The 15,613-nt window shown below is 48.9% G+C and overlaps 1 protein-coding gene across 4 annotated transcripts in view; it reads left to right on the plus strand.

Annotated features, from left to right (window-relative positions):
* The first annotated feature begins 1,263 nt into the window (after positions 1–1,263).
* Positions 1,264–15,613, plus strand: part of LOC101936841 (pre-mRNA-processing factor 39-like) — a 30,888-nt gene continuing 16,538 nt past the window's right edge. For 2 of the 4 annotated variants that reach the window (XM_005307891.5, XM_065551126.1), the window contains exons 1-8: positions 1,281–1,438; positions 4,830–5,143; positions 6,607–6,732; positions 9,182–9,300; positions 9,691–9,858; positions 11,785–11,974; positions 12,919–13,026; positions 14,824–14,988. In XM_005307891.5, coding sequence (XP_005307948.2) covers positions 1,327–1,438; positions 4,830–5,143; positions 6,607–6,732; positions 9,182–9,300; positions 9,691–9,858; positions 11,785–11,974; positions 12,919–13,026; positions 14,824–14,988 — 1,302 coding nt within the window. In that variant the 5' untranslated portion in view covers positions 1,281–1,326. Of the gene's footprint in view, positions 1,439–4,829; positions 5,144–6,606; positions 6,733–9,181; positions 9,301–9,690; positions 9,859–11,784; positions 12,050–12,918; positions 13,027–14,823; positions 14,989–15,613 lie in introns of all 4 variants that reach the window. The other 2 variants (XM_005307890.5, XM_065551125.1) reach the window with 2 other exon arrangements.

The following is a 15,613-nucleotide window of genomic DNA, read 5'->3' on the forward strand; positions in this document are numbered from 1 at the left end:
CCACATAATTGATTGTCCCCTCTAGACCTTCTTTAACCAGGCCTCTATGGTTCCCTTTTGTCTTCTAATCTTAAAACTAGAGCTGGTGCCATGGGACTCTGGTCAGCAATTGACCCTTTCTTCCTCCCTAGGGTAGGGTTACCATACTTAACAAATAAAAAAAGAGGACCCTCCACGGGGTCCTGGCCCCGCCCCAACTCCGCTCCCTCCCACTCCCAGCCATGTGGAAAGGGCTGCCCGAGCGCTACTGGCTTCACAGTTTGCTGGGCAGCCCCCAGACCCTGCGCCCCCGGCCAGTGCTTCCCCAGCGCAGCTGGAGCCCGGGAGGGGAAGCGCCCAGCCGGGGGCGCAGGGTCTGGAGGCTGCCCGGCAAACCGTGAAGCCGGTAGCGCTTGGGCTTCAGGCAGCCCCCTTGCCTCCGGACCCTGCGCCCCCAGCCGGGCACTTCCCCTCCCGGGCTCCGGCGGCGCAGGGTCCGGAGGCATGGGGGCTGCCCGAAGCCGGTAGCGCTCGGGCAGCCCGGCTCTTAAACAGAGCCGAAGAGTTGGGAGGAGCAGAGCAGCCGCGGGAGGGGAAGTGCCCGGCCGGCATTTTCCCGGACATGTTCGGCTTTTTGGCAATTCCCCCCAGACGGGGGTTTGATTGCTGAAAAGCCGGACATGTCCGGGAAAAGCCCGGCTCTTAAACAGAGCCGAAGAGTTGGGAGGAGCAGAGCAGCCGCGGGAGGGGAAGTGCCCGGCCGGCATTTTCCCGGACATGTTCGGCTTTTTGGCAATTCCCCCCAGACGGGGGTTTGATTGCTGAAAAGCCGGACATGTCCGGGAAAAGCTGGACGTATGGTAACCCTACCCTAGGGTGACCAGATGTCCCGATTTTTGAGTCTTTTTCTTATATAGGCTCCTATTAACCCCCCCACACACACACCCCGTCCCAATTTTTCACACTTACTGTCTGGTCACCCTATTCCTCCCCCTCCATGGCACAGACATGCCAGCTGAGAGGAAGCCCTCCTGCCCTTCCTTCTCAAGGCCTCTGCTCAGCTGAAAAGCCTCTTTGCCGCTCTAGCTCCTCTTCCACCAGCTCTCTATGGTTCTGCTCTATAGCACAGAACCCAGAAGGGGTTATGGAGTCTCTCAGCTCCTCGTCCGCCAGCTCTCTATGTTCTCAAGGGAAGTCCAGAACCGGTGATGGGGCCGCTCTAGCCTGTTTCCCGTTACTCTCACTGGTTTCCTGTGCTACGCCTGCGGCCTACCCATCCGGGTCCTTGTGACGGGCGCATGCGCACTGCTGGCGCAGTTGGTGGCGCCATAGTAGTTGGGGGACAAGATGGCGGCTGAGGGGCTGGAGGTGGCGGGGAGCACAAGCTGTGGCGGAGCCGGGACCGAGAGGGCCCTCGGCGGGGGAGGCGAGGGCGGCGAGAGCGGCCTGGACATTGGCGGTGAGAGCGGGAAAGGGGCTGGTCGGGGTCTGGCTGGGGCTGGGAGAAGTCCCCGGCCAGGTTGCTCTCCGGGGGTGGGGGAGAGGAGAGGAGCGGGCTCCCCGGGCGGGGGGAGGGAGTTCCTTTCCATGGTGACCCTGGGTTGTGGGAGGAATGACCTGGCTGGGGGGGATCCCTTTGGCGTGCAGGGAGTCCTGGAAGAGAGATGGTCCCCGGGGACACTCTCAGGAGTGGGGAGGAGCTCTTGGTATGGGGGTGGTGGAAGGAGGGAAACTTTCGAGAAGAGCGAGTGTGTCCCCTTGGGGACAGAGGGAAGAGGAAGGCCAGGAGTCTGGGGGGGGGGGTGGTTCCCCCTGGGCGGTGATGGGGTCTCTCTGGGGCTAGGGGAGAGAAGTGCTCCCAGAGGAGAGCGCCTCCTGGGGATTGGGGGAGGAGTGATTCTTCAGGGGGATTCCCCAGGGAAGGTACTTCTGGGATAGGACCTTGGTAGAGAGAACTGCTGGAACTGAGGAAGAACACCTCTCTGCAGTGGGACCCATGGGGTTGTTGGTGAAGGGGGGAAATGCTATAGAATAGTTCAGAGGAGAGGGGAAAGGGTGAGGTGCTTCCTGGGCTGAGGAGGGGCACCCCAAAAGGGATCACTGTATTGGGATGATCCCTGATGTATGGCCTTCTCTGAGGAGGTGGAGGGTTTGGTAGTTCGTCTCTGGACAGTTATCTCTTGCTGGTCCAACTCTGTCAGCTGGATTAGTCTGAACAATTAACTTGCTGTGGGATAAATTTGTCAGCAGTCTGGTTACACAGCAGGGAAACTGGAGTTGGTTCGTTTCTGGGTTGCATGTAAATAGTGGACCTGTGTGTTGTCCTGTTGGAGGCCATGGGACTGATTAGTTCACCTTCTTTGTCTGATACTATGAAATGGCAATGCTTAATGGTTAGAGACTCCTAGGTTCTATTCCTGGCTCTGGGGAGGATCTAGGGGAGAGAGCAGGGGAAGCCAGGATCCCTGAATTCTATTCTCAGCTCTGGGATGGGGAGTGAATCCTGATAGTGAGTGCAGGAAATTGGGAGCCTGATCTCTTGAGTTTTACTCCTAGATCTCTCCCTAACTCCATTTGTGGTGTAGAGCATATTGCTTCACTTTTGTGTCTCTTTCCCCATCATCTGTCACAGTGCAGTCGATTTTGCCTTGTGAGGCACCTTTTGCAGTATTTACACAAAAAATTTAATTCTTGACTGATGACCCAGACAGTGACATGCACCAAATTTAAGGCAGAGGGGCCTAGCATTTCATGCAGATACTTTACTTGTGAGTAGTTTTTTCTTCCTGCCATGGTCTGTCTGGAATTTCATTGCTTAGTTTATAAAGTGTGTTCTAAGTGGGAGAGACTCATTAGCTAGCTTTGCTGACATGATGGACTTGAACGAAGATATTTGGTGGGATACTTGCATGACTACGACTCACTTTCCAAACTGCTGTAGTATATTGGGTACTTACTGGAGCAGGGGCATTTGACATCTTTGGTGCTTTATCACAGAGCAAAAGCTTGCCTCTTAAAAATGTAACCTATTTAGGTTCTACCTTACCCACAGGTGTGGGGATAGGCTCAAAACTTTAAAATTAGTTAGTATTCAGAGGGCTGTGTGACCCAAGTTTGAGTTTAGTCCATTTCCCAGATCGGCCAGGGACTGCATAAACCATGGAGACTGAACACCTTTGGAGCTAGCTCCTTTGGCCTTGGCTACACTGGCAATTCACAGCGCTGCACTTGCTGCGCTCAGGGGTGTGAAAAAACACACACACACCCCAGAGTGCAGCGCTGTAAAGCGCCAGTATAATCAGCGCCTGCAGTGCTGCGAGAGGGTCTCGCAGCGCTGGCAGCGTGACTGCACTCGCGCTTCAGCGCTGTGAATCCGCGAGTGTAGCCAAGTCCAGTATTATGTCTCTGATACTGATCAGTACCAGCTGTTTCAGAGGAAGATGCAAGAAATTGTATAGAAGGCAATTGAGGAATACAACAAAGCAGTTTGGTTTGCATCTTCACCGTGCTACTCATAACCTTCCTTATCCATCCTCCCCTTCTGTATAACACTAGGTATACATTCCTAGGGTAGGAAAGTTGGACTGGTGGAACTCAAGAAACCTGGGTTCAGTTTCTCCTATAGTCACAAACTCGTGTGATCTAGGGCAAGTCACTTAATAGAACCTGTTCCTAAGTAAAATGGGGGTAATTTGTTTCTTACCGCACATGGGTGTTGTGAAAGATAAAAAGCCCCCATTAATGATTGAGATGCTTAGATACTATTGTGATGAGGACCATATAAGTACATAGAAGTCTTGTGTCCCCACCTCATAAGCTTACCCACCCATCCTTAGTCTAATGCTCTGGGGAACAGCGGTTTCTTTCTTAACCACATTACTTGCTCCCGTATCGGTACAAATAAGACAGTGAAGTAGTTTCCAACACCAAAGAAATGTTACATTCCTTCCCAGTTTACTCAAGAGCTGTAGTTTGTATGTTAATTTTCTTTCCAAAATATTGCCTTGTAGTAAGGTATGTGTTAATTGCAGAATGACTCTCCTTTCCAGTAATCTGTGTTGTGAAGTTAATGATGAAAAAAATATGCCAGATCATTTTGTAGTCTGCCTCCTCATCTCCCTCTTCCCAAATGTAGGATTGCTTTCTGCAATATATTCTCCAGGGCTTTGACCATCCAATTTCAGTGGCTCAAGCAATGAGGCTTTTACCACTGATTCTTTTACAATCTGACATTTCTCCACATTAGGAGATGATTCTAGATATTCAGGTATACAGCCTGAAGTTTTTGCTCTGTTCAATTCTGTCCTGATGCTCCTATTTAGATCTCTTTGGGCCCTCTGTAGTCCTTCTCACATAAGACAACTGCTGACTGCCTCAGATGAGAAAGAAACTTACCCTGTGGGCAGGTTATTACATAATTATCCACTGCAGGGGTTTCTTGCATTTCCCCCTCGATCATCCTGTAGTGTTTGGAGACAGGATATCAATGTAGGTCTGGTCTGGTTCTTTCTTTGGTGTTTACACCTCTCAGAAGAACAATCAGATTATCAGATATCATGGCAATGGACATGGTATAGCTATATGAACCGAAACAAGATTGAGGAGGCTTGTCTTGTTTTTTATTTTATCTACTCCAAGATAAAAGCAGAATTAAAGGGGCACACACCTTGGCTTCTGTTCTTTACCCAGTATGTTGACACGTACTGGGTAATGAATGTATGTCAGGGAATGTTGACACAACTGATATAATATTTCACTGGTGCATATGCTTAAAAGATGGTAATCGTTGGCAGCAAGATAGAGAAACCCAAGATAGATCCCTCACCTCCTTACTGATCTTGATGCTGTAGGTCCCAACCAAGACTTGCTTCCAGACCCGCCAAGTGACAGTATCAGTAAGCAAGAAGACACCAAAGCAGTGCAAGGGTGCAATGGAGTTAACACTGAAGCCAGCGTGTCAAGGCTCAAGGACCCCTATGCAAGTGAAGAGAACTGTCAATATCCTGCCCCCGAGGAGGAACACGCAGCAGTGGCTACCCCTGTGGCAACGGAAGAAGCCTCCCTCTCATACCCTCTGGAGTTTGAGAAGTACTGGAAGGCAGCTCACGAGAATCCTCATGACTTCACAGCATGGACCGAACTGCTGCAGTATGTGGAACAAGAGGTAGGGAGTGAATTCTCTTGGTGCATGGGGCTATTAAAAAGCAAATAGCAAAATTAACAGTAGCGCAGGTGCCACCAGCTTGTGAAGTTTATAATTCTACAAAAAAGTAGCAACTCCTTTAATTTAGAAAAAAGGAATGAGTTGTCTAATAGTTAGAGAGGGTCCTGTGTGGAGAGGACTTTTGGGATCTGTTTCCAGCTTTAGGAGAAGAGTGGGGTCTAATGGTTAAAGTAATGTGGAGGGTGGGAGTAAGGACTCCTGTATTCTATTCCCAGATTTCAGAGGGGAGTGAGATTGAATGGTTAGCGCAGCAGATGTCTAGGGGACAGGACTCCTAGGTTCTGTTCCCAACTCTATCGCTAACTTTTGTGACAGTTCACCTATCTGTGTCTGTTTTCCCATTTGTAAGATGAATCACTTACGTGCAGTGCATATTGCTTCACCCTAATCAAGCCATCTTAAGGTCTGACAGATTCAGCCATGCCACAAACAGATGCAACTTCATTGAAGTCTCTGGTATTGCACTTGGTTTGTCAAGGGCTAGATTTGTTCTAACGCCTTTGATTAATTTTAATGGGCTAATTCTTTAATAGGTATTGCAAGTTTCAGTACTAATTAGTGAGAGATTTAATGCAAGGCCCTCGCAGATCTTCAGATGAAAGATCAAATTGCCACCTGAAAGAGCATTATACAAGAGATAATTTGGAAGAGCCTAAGACTCGCTGCAAATTGATGGAGTTTCCCTTTGAAGGTGGTGTGGTAACATAGTATTTAGACACACACAGCTTATTATATTGTAAACCCAAATTAGGGTTTGTCAAGTGCTAAGTAAGACCAACTTGTTCTTGTTTGAAAACTTTCAGTCAAAACTGTTTTTCAATGGAAATTGGGGTTTTGATTAAATGAAACTTTTTGATAAAAGTGTCTGCTGTCTATGGAAATTGTTTGTTTTGTCCCCCAAAAACAACCATCACCTCCAAAATCACTAACCCTGCTTGAAAACCAGAAACCTTTCAGCTGAAAACCCAAGTGTTTAATTTCTGAAGTGCACCTGCCGTGCCTCATGGAAGTTGTAGTTCGGAGATGGACAATATCTTCTGTGATTCACCGCATTAATGCAGCTGCCATGATGCACAGTGTCCCCTCACAAAGAGGGGGAGACTCCAGTGCATCATGGGAGTTGTAGTCTGACTGAGGGAGTCCATCTCATGGAAGAGAATGGGAGCCTGGGACACCTGAACTACAACTCCCATGAGGCACCACAGTGACATTTCAAAATTGAAACACTTCAATTTTCAGTCAAACCATGATATTTTGTGTGTAGGGGGATGACGACCCCTGTTTTCCTACCAGTTCTATTTGTAAGGCTGCTTTGGGGCTGGCAGGGTTTGGTTTCCAGCTCTCCCAGTTCCAGGGCTCTTCACACATGCTCATTCCTCTCCTGCTGCCCTCTCTCTGTACAGAATCACATCTTTGCAGCACGAAAAGCTTTCGACGCCTTTTTTGCTCGCTACCCCTACTGCTACGGCTACTGGAAGAAGTATGCGGACATGGAGAGGCGCTTCGACTTCAGCAAGGAGACAGAGGAGGTAGGAGGGAGAATTATTTGGGATTTCTTTGTGCTGTGCTACAGCAGCCCTTCCAAGGTTGATTACCCCAGTGGCTAACACCTTGTTGAATGGACCCAATGCGATAGGGCCAGGCGTTCTTCACAAAGCCTGTGCAAAAGGTCCCCCTTGGTGTCTATCACAGATGACTTGGTAATTATATAGTAGCAATGCATTGTTTCAGCTGATAAGCAATTGTCTTTGAGAGCTCATGGAAGATGGGTGAAGTCCTGGAGGAAGGGCAAACATAGCACCTATCTTTAAAAAGGGAGAAAAAGAGGACCTGTGGAATTATAGACCAATCAGCCTAACTTTGATACCCGAAAAGATACTGGAACAAATTAAACAATCAGTTTATAAGCACCTAGAAGATATTAGGATGTTAAGTAACAGCCAACATGGATTCCTCAAGAACAAATTATGCCAAAACAAACTAATTTCCTTCTTTGACAAGGTAACCAGCCTAGTGGATAGGAGAGGAATCAGCAGCTGCGATATGTCTGAACTTTAGTGAGACTTTTGACATATTCCTACATGACAGTTTCATAGGCAAACTAGGGGAAAATGCTCTACTATATGGTGGGTGCATAATTGGCTGAAAGACTGTGTCTAGCTTTTGTTCTCAAAGAGTAGTTACAAATGGTTCACTGTCAAACTGAGAGGGCATATCTAGTGGGGTCCTGCAATATCCGTCCTGGGTCCAGTAGTATTCAATATTTTCATTTATGATTTGGATGATGCAGTGGAGAGTATGCTTATAAAAATTTGTGAATGACACCAAGCTGGGAGGGGTTGCAAGCACTTTGGACAGGATTAGAATACAAAATGGCCTTGATACATTGGAGAAGTGGTCTGAAATCAATAGGATGAAATTCAAGAAAGGCAACTGTAAAGTACCACACTTTGTAAGGAAAAAATCAAACACACAACTATAAAACAGGGAATAGCTGGTGAGGCAGAAAAGAATCTGGGGGTTATAGTGGATCACAAATCGAATACGAGTCAATAGTGTGATGCTGTTGCAAAAATGGCAAATGTTGTTCTGGGGTGTGTTAATAGGAATGATGTATATAAAATGCAGGCGGTAATTGTTCTGCTGTACTCAACACTTATGTGGCCTCAGCTGGGATACCCTGACTGATTTTTAGCACCACATTTTAAAAAACATATGGCCAAAATGGAGAGAGTCCAGAGGAGAGCAACAAAAACAAGAGGTTTAGAAAGACATGACTGAAAATAATTTAAAAATATTGAGCTTGTTTAGTCTAGAGAAGAGAAGACTGAGGGGAGACATAATCTTCAAATATGCACAAGATTGTTATAAAGAGGAGAGCAATCAATAATTTTCCATGTCTACTGAGGATAGGACAAGCAGTAATTGATTTAGTTTGCAACAAAGGAGAGCTAGATATTAAGAAGAACTTTCTAACTCTAAAGATAGTTAAGCTCTGGAACAGATTATGTAGGGAGGTTGTAGTATCCCCGTCCTTGGAGGTTTTTCAGAGCAGATGAGACAAACACCTGTCAGGGATGGTCAGTGGGGGTGGCCTCCTGAGTCCCGTCCAGTCCTATTTTTCTATGATTGCCTCCTTTGATGCTGCGCTGGTTTCCCAGGAGTTGATGGCCAATGGGGTGCTCTTCCCTGGGACTGATCTGGCACATTTCCTGAATTAACTGCACCTCTGACCCTCATCTCCTCAAGGGCACCACACTTAGGTCTCAGGCCTCCAGCAGTCACCTTTCTCAGGGTGGAATACCACAATTCTCTCTCTCCAGACCAGGTCCTTAGGTGCAGACCCCTGCAATTTACTGTGATTGCCTCAGTAGGTCTGTCTTCAGTTACCTGCAGTTCTCAATAACAGAATTATCCAGTCACCAGCCAGTTTTCGTAAAGCAAAGTACCAATTATTCACAACAAAAGCTTATATGCATGTCTTGTTTACCAGGTGGTCACCTCTCTTCCATGTGGAGACCATGGCAGGTCTAAAATACTTTGGGTCTTCTCATGCAGTCTGATTCTATTGGTAAACATATCATGCCTGTCAGTTACTGAATGGTTTATGACCATATCTCAGGTCAGGGTTGTTATTTTGTGCTGCTTCAAGGCCTTTGTCTGCTAAGGCATCTGATCCAGGTGCTTTTTTTCCCCCAAGAGGTTGAATCTTCAAAAGACTTTAGTTGCATTGTTTCAGTATTAGGAATTTGTGTTAGTTACCCCACTTCCTTTAGTTATTGCAGGAAGCATTCTGTACCTTACCCTTTTAGCTAGGAATATAATTGCTAATGATCACATACAGATACATACAGCACCTATGAAATCCATTTAATAGTCTTTGAATATACTATAGCATCTTTCACATGGGTCAGATGGGAGGGAGCATTATGAAGCTTCTTTTTGTTGCAGTCATTGTCAGAACTTTTTGCTCTGCAGGTGTTCGAACGAGGGCTGCAGTCCATCCCCCTCAGCATGGACCTCTGGATCCATTACATTTCTTACTTACAGGCCACCTTAGATATGAACCTTCCTGAGTCCATACAGAAGATCCACAGGTACATAACCAGAGCATCAAAAACACAGGACAACACTGTGTAAGGCATTAGGGGAGACTGTAATATTGGCTGGGTCAGTGAACTACTCGAAGATCCAGGGATCTTGCTTTCTTTGGGGTGGCTGTTTGTATTGCAGTGGTGCCTAGATCTGTGGGCAAGATCTGTGCCCCATAATGCTGTGCACTGTACAGACATGAAGGGAGGGAGAGTCTTTGCCCCCAAAATGGATATAGTTTAAATAGACAAGACAAAGGGTGGAGAGGAAACAGAGGGGAAGCAACCTGCCCATGAGATGAGAATAAAACTCAGGTCTCCTGCGTGCCAGTTCAGTGCCCCACCCATTAGAGCACGCTGCCTTTCTTGTTAATGGATGTTCTTTCTCCCTTACAGTGTGTTTGAGTCAGCCGTGGCTGCTGCAGGAATGGACTTCCGCTCAGACAAACTGTGGGAGATGTATGTGGAGTGGGAGAAAGAACAAGGTGACCTGAAGGCCATCACAGCAATTTATGACCGAGTGCTCTCCACACCAACCCAGCTGTACAGCCACCACTGGGAAAAGTAAGTCTCATTCAGGATGAAACAAGTCCGTGGGTCTCAGGAACAACCACCACAGTTTGGCAGTGATGGTTCCCTATTGGTGGTCTTTGCAGAGAGGCTAAGCGTTGGCTTGGGGTAGGTCATCTAAACTGACCTTCCCTCTTTCCCTAGAGGGGATGTGTTTACAGGATAGCATAGGAGAAACTTGTATTGCATTGCTTGTACTCTATCTGAACATAGAAATTAGGCTTAATAAAGGAGTGACCAGTTGAAATTCTCTGCTCTGTGTTACACAGGAGGTCAGGCTTCAAAAGAAGGCATAAAAGCCCCGGATTAGCAGACATGGAATAATCTGGTCCCCACTTTAGGCCCCTCCTGATGTCTAATAGTTAGTGATTGGTTTAACCCCTCAAGCCTGAGGTTTAATATTCCTTCCACAATATTTATTGTCATTAGTTATTACAACTCTGGATTTTCTTGATATCCATATAAGTATCCATTCTCTCTTTTAATCTGGTGGAGTTTTTGGCCTATTCTGTAGACAGAGGACTACTCTTTCTATGGCTCAGTGTGGAACTTACTATTGAGGTTAGATTAACACAAAAAAAATCACAAAAATTTCTCTTTTGCAACATGTAAATCGTCCCAGATTTTCTGGGACAGCCCCCTGCACGTCCTTCTCCCAAGTTGCCCAGTTCCTAGCTGTAGAAGTTGATGGTTGTCATTTTTTGTAAGGCAGATTTTTCCCCTTCCTGCAGCATCTGAGTGCCTCACAATCTTTTAATGGCCTCACAATTTGTGCCCTTCCCCCACCCCAAGTGAGGTAGGGTGGTGCTGTTATCCCATTCTACAGATGGGGAGCTGAGAGACTAAGTGGCTTGCCCAGGTTCACACAGGAAGTCTGAGGGAGCAGACAATTGAACCCAGTGCCCTAACCACTGGACAATCCTTCCTCTCAACCCACTTGCTGCCAATTTGAGTAGTTAAGCTGTGGAACTCTCTGTGGCAGGACAGTGGAGGCAGAGAGCTTGCTAAGTCTGGGGAAAGGATTAAACACACTTAGTGATTTTCCATCTTCAAGGCATGAGCTGATAGCTAACTGGATCAGAGAAGGAGGTGGGGAGTGTAGGTTGTCACATGTACGTACACATGCAGTGTAGTATCAAACTGTTATGCATTAAGGAGCATTTTCCTCTGGAGCACCCCACACTATTTACTCCGAGCAAGAGACCACACTGTCCATCTTGTCTGATACAGCGGACACTGGGCTGATCTGCTACAACTGGAGGTGAAGACGAGAGATGCAAGATGGCTCAGTGGTTAGGGTGCTAGCCTGGGACTGGGAGACCTGGTTCAGTTCCCAGCTCTGCCAGCTAGGGTACAGGTACCTGAGCTAGCTAGATCAGAGCTAGCTTGAGTAACAGGAGTGAAGCTCTGGCAGCACAGGCTAGTCCCACCCACTGGGATCTTGGGTACATACTCATGTGGCCACCACCCATGCTTCTGTGGCTTCACTGTTATTGTTACTTGAGCTGGCTTTGATCTAGCTGGATCGCCTCCTGATTGCAGGGTAGACCTCTCCTTAGTCTCTCTCTGCCTGAGTTCCCTATCTGTAACATGGGGATAATAGCACTGTCTTACTTCACAGGAGTTTTGCAAAGATAAATCCATTAAAAATTGTGAGGTGCTGTGATACTTTGGTAATGACCTAAGAAAAATGACACAAAAATTGGTGCAGATGCCTCCAAATTAGCTTGCAGTATAAAATAAGATGGCTGCGTGGGACACCACTTCAGGCAGACATGTGACCTGCTTGGGTACAGCTGTTCCTCGGTTTTAGACTCTCCTGAGCAGTTTGAATGACCGGGTTTAGAAGGCCTCCTCACTCTGACTTGAGTGGGCTTTGGTATCCATCATCAGCTGTTGTTCCTTCCTCCCATGCCTCAGGTTCAAGGAGCATGTGATGAGCAACTCCCCCAAAGACATCCTGTCTGCAGAGGAGCTGCTCTGGTTGCAATCCAAGATCACCACGGACACAGTACAGAAAAGTGTGGAGACAGAGGTGGAGGAGGTGCCGCCTGGGGAAGACCTGCCTCCGGGGGTGGAAGTGAAGTCCGAAACAGGAGCGGATGCCAAGGTACCACGCTTCTCAGCCTCCTACCCAAATGATGCAGACTTTGACAGTTATTCTGAGCTGACATCTGCTGTCAGGGTGGGTATTGTTGTTTATTATTTGTGTTATGGTAGCACAGAGAGGCCCTGAACAATGTTGGGGGTGGGGCCTATTCTGCAGGGTGCTGGACAAACACTTAGTGAGAGAGTCCCTGCCCATCCCCCCAAAAAAGAAGTTAGAATCTAAATAGACAAAGGGTAGGGGGTGAAATGAAGGCAAAGACAGGAGAAGAGACTTTTCCAGAGTGTCACAGCGGTAAATGACAGCCAGGAATAGTAGTCCAGTCTATCCTGATGCCCAGTCCAGTGCAGTATTCACTCTTGAATAGACCTGGAGAGATTGCTGCAGACTTGACTATTCTTCCCCCATCAAGATCCCGCCCTATGCTGCATTGCATTTTATAGTCTGCTCAGTGCAATCTGAGATTTCCTCCGTTTTTGTATGCAAAGTCCTGCACAGTATTCAAGGGTTTCACTTTGGAGCATTTTCCCATCCTGGAGAACTACAGGAATTGGAGGTAGTGACCTCAGCGTGGATTGCCAGTGTGAGACATTGGCTTTGTACCCCAGCATGGTGGAAAGGATTACGATGTGAAACATAGATCCTTGTTACTAAAGATGCCCTGGCAGTTCTTATCAAAGACAGCATGTGATCCTCCCTCTCCTGGCCATATTCCAACATATTCCAGCTACGTGCTGGCTCTCTGAAATTCCCCCCTTTCAATTTAATTTGAATTAAAGAGTCTATTTCACCGACTGTCTTAAAGTGTTAGGCAACATGGCTGTGTTTCACCTCGGGGCAGCCATGTTTAGTGATCCTTTCACACATGACTTAAGATCTAAATGAGATGGAAGATGCTATAGAAACATAAGGTTATCACCATCTCTTTGCTCTGGTTCCTTTTCCAGGGAGACCTGGACCAGGACAAGATCCGGGAGCTTGTTATTTCCATCCGGCAGCAAGTGTACACCCAGAACGAGACAGAAGTCAGCAAGCGCTGGAACTTTGAGGAAGGGGTAGGTAACCATGGACACAGCTGTAGGCAAGGCTCCACGGCATGGACTAGGTGCTTAGCAGCATCCACGATCTGAGCTGTTACCCCAGTCCCTATGTGCAGAAGCCTCAAATTCTGTTCGGTGAAGAGGAAATAACGTGCATTGTTTTGGCAGAATTCACAGACGTTCTTGTGGGTTCTCTGTTTCACACAAGCCATCTCTTATGGAGAGATAAAAAGCCAGAGGGGATGGCCAGGTTAGGTTAGACCAGGGGTGGGCAAACTTTTTGGGCCAAGGGCCACATCTGGGTGGGGAAATTGTATGCAGGGTAGGGAGTTGGGGTGCGGGAGGGGGTGTGGTGTGCAGGAAGGGGCTCAGGGCAAGGGATTGGGGCAGAAGAGGGGTGCGGGGTGTATGAAGGGGCTCAGGGAAGGGGGTTGGGGTGCAGGAGGGGTGCAGAGTGCAGGAGGGGGCTCAGGGCAGGGGTGCAGGAGGGGTGCAGACTGCGGTAGGGGGCTCAGGTCAGGGGGTTGGGCTACAGGAGGGGTGTGGGGTGTGGCAGGGCGCTCAGAGCAGGGGGTTGGGGTGCAGGAGGGGTGTGGGGTGTGGCGGGGGCTCAGGGCCTGGGGTTGGGGTGCACAGGGGTGCAGGGTGCGGCAGGGAGCTCAGGGCAGGGGGTTGGGCTACAGGAGGGGTGTGGGGTGTGGCAGGGGGCTCAGAGCAGGGGTTTGGGGTGCAGGAGGGGTGTGGGGTGTACGAGGGGGCTCAGGGCAGGGAGTTGGGGTGCAAGAGGGGTGCGAGGTGCAGGCAGGGGGCTTAGAGCAGGGCGTTGGGGGGCAAGGTGCAGGAGGGGTTCGGGCTCCGGCTCGGCCCCGCTTACCTAAAGCAGCTCTGGGGTAGCAGTTGCGCACATCGGGGCCAGGGCAGGCTCCCTGCATGCCTGCCCTGTCCCTGGCCCCACGCGCTCCAGGAAGCGCAGCGGCCCCTGGGGGTGGGAGAGGCGGAGGGCTTCACGTGCGCTGCCCTTGCCGCGCCTCCAGGTACCTCCCCCGAAGTTCCCATTGGCCGTAGCTCCCTGTTCCCAACCAGTGGGAACTGTGGGGGGTGGTACCTGGAGGCAATGGCAATGCACTGAGCCCTCTGCCCCGCCCCCCCCGCCCTTCTGAGAGCGGCGCGAGGCCCATAGTGCCACGGGAGGCAATCCTGCGGGCCGGATCCAAAGTCCTAAGGGGCTGGATCCGGCCCGCAGGCCGTAGTTTGCCCACCCCTGGGTTAGACATACCTAGACTTCCCCTGGTGGAATCACTCCTTCATCCTTCTGAAGTAGCAACGCTGAACATGGAGCTGTACTGGGGGGCCTTAATCTGAGCTCCTGTCTTTACACAAACATAAGATTTCACAGCGCTCTTTGTAATGGAGATATCTGGCCAAAATTTTCTTCCCTTGCTGCTGTGTACTCGGGGTTTCTCATCTCACCCCCAAAAGGTGGCTACATTTGCTGCCTGGGTAGCATTTTGCAAACTATAGGGAGATAGATGAGGGATGTACCATCATGGTGCCCTTCCATCAGCTCCTCCCTGGGTTGAATGCTGTTCTGAATGTCTGCTCTACAATATTTGTATCTTTATTGTAACATCTAAGGATCCTAGTCAGGGCTGCATTGTACAAGGCACCACATGCAATACCTGCCCCTGAGAACTTGCTCTCTAGGTTAGCTCTCCCCCACCATCCTGTGCCTGAGTCTGCTTCCTCTGCAGCCCCCCTCCTATCTGTCTTGCGAACCTCTGTTTATTCCTCCCCATCCCAAACATTTTGCAGATCAAGAGGCCATACTTTCATGTCAAGCCGCTGGAACGAGCACAGCTGAAGAACTGGCGTGACTATCTGGACTATGAGATCACCAGTGGCTCCCACGAGCGCACCATTGTGCTTTTTGAGCGCTGCGTCATTGCCTGTGCCCTCTACGAGGAGTTCTGGATCAAGGTGAGCCCCTTCTCACTTCCCCCTCCTCCCTGGGGGTTGCGCCGCATATCTGAATCCTGCTGACTTCACTCTGAAGATGGGCGGCGCTCCTCCCCACACGGTCCTCCATCTCTGCTCCTAAGGCAGTTAAGAGGATGCTCTAAAAAATCTCCTCAATGGCTATGTGTTGTCTTAGCCCTGGAAGATGGATCTGTTAGTTTACCGTATTTCCTCATTCACAGAAGACAGGCAGGAGATAAGCCAAAGCCTCGTTGCAGTCCCAAATGTTCAACAATCCCATGACTAAGAGGGTGGATTGGCTTTGGATGGAGGTAGCAGGCCTTGGGAGGATTTGTGTCCCTATTCTGCAGCTGATAAGAGCAAATTTTAACTTCAGTACCCCTACTGCTTTTTTAAAAAATGGCTGTGGGTAAAGGGGGAAGCATCTGCTAAATCCCCAGGGCACACTGGCCTACAGGGCTTAGCAAGCCCACCCCTTGGGACAGCAGCTCAGAGCTGGAACAGAATGGTTGAGTGCAGTCTCTTGTTTCACTGGTTTAAAGTAGATTGGCTTCGCCCTCTAGCACTTAGGCAGGGTCTAGTAATTCTGCTCCCCTTTAGCCTTGGGCAGAGTCCCCTAGCCCTT

Source organism: Chrysemys picta, chromosome 7, assembly GCF_011386835.1.
Source record: "Chrysemys picta bellii isolate R12L10 chromosome 7, ASM1138683v2, whole genome shotgun sequence".
Taxonomy (NCBI): Eukaryota; Metazoa; Chordata; order Testudines; family Emydidae; genus Chrysemys; species Chrysemys picta.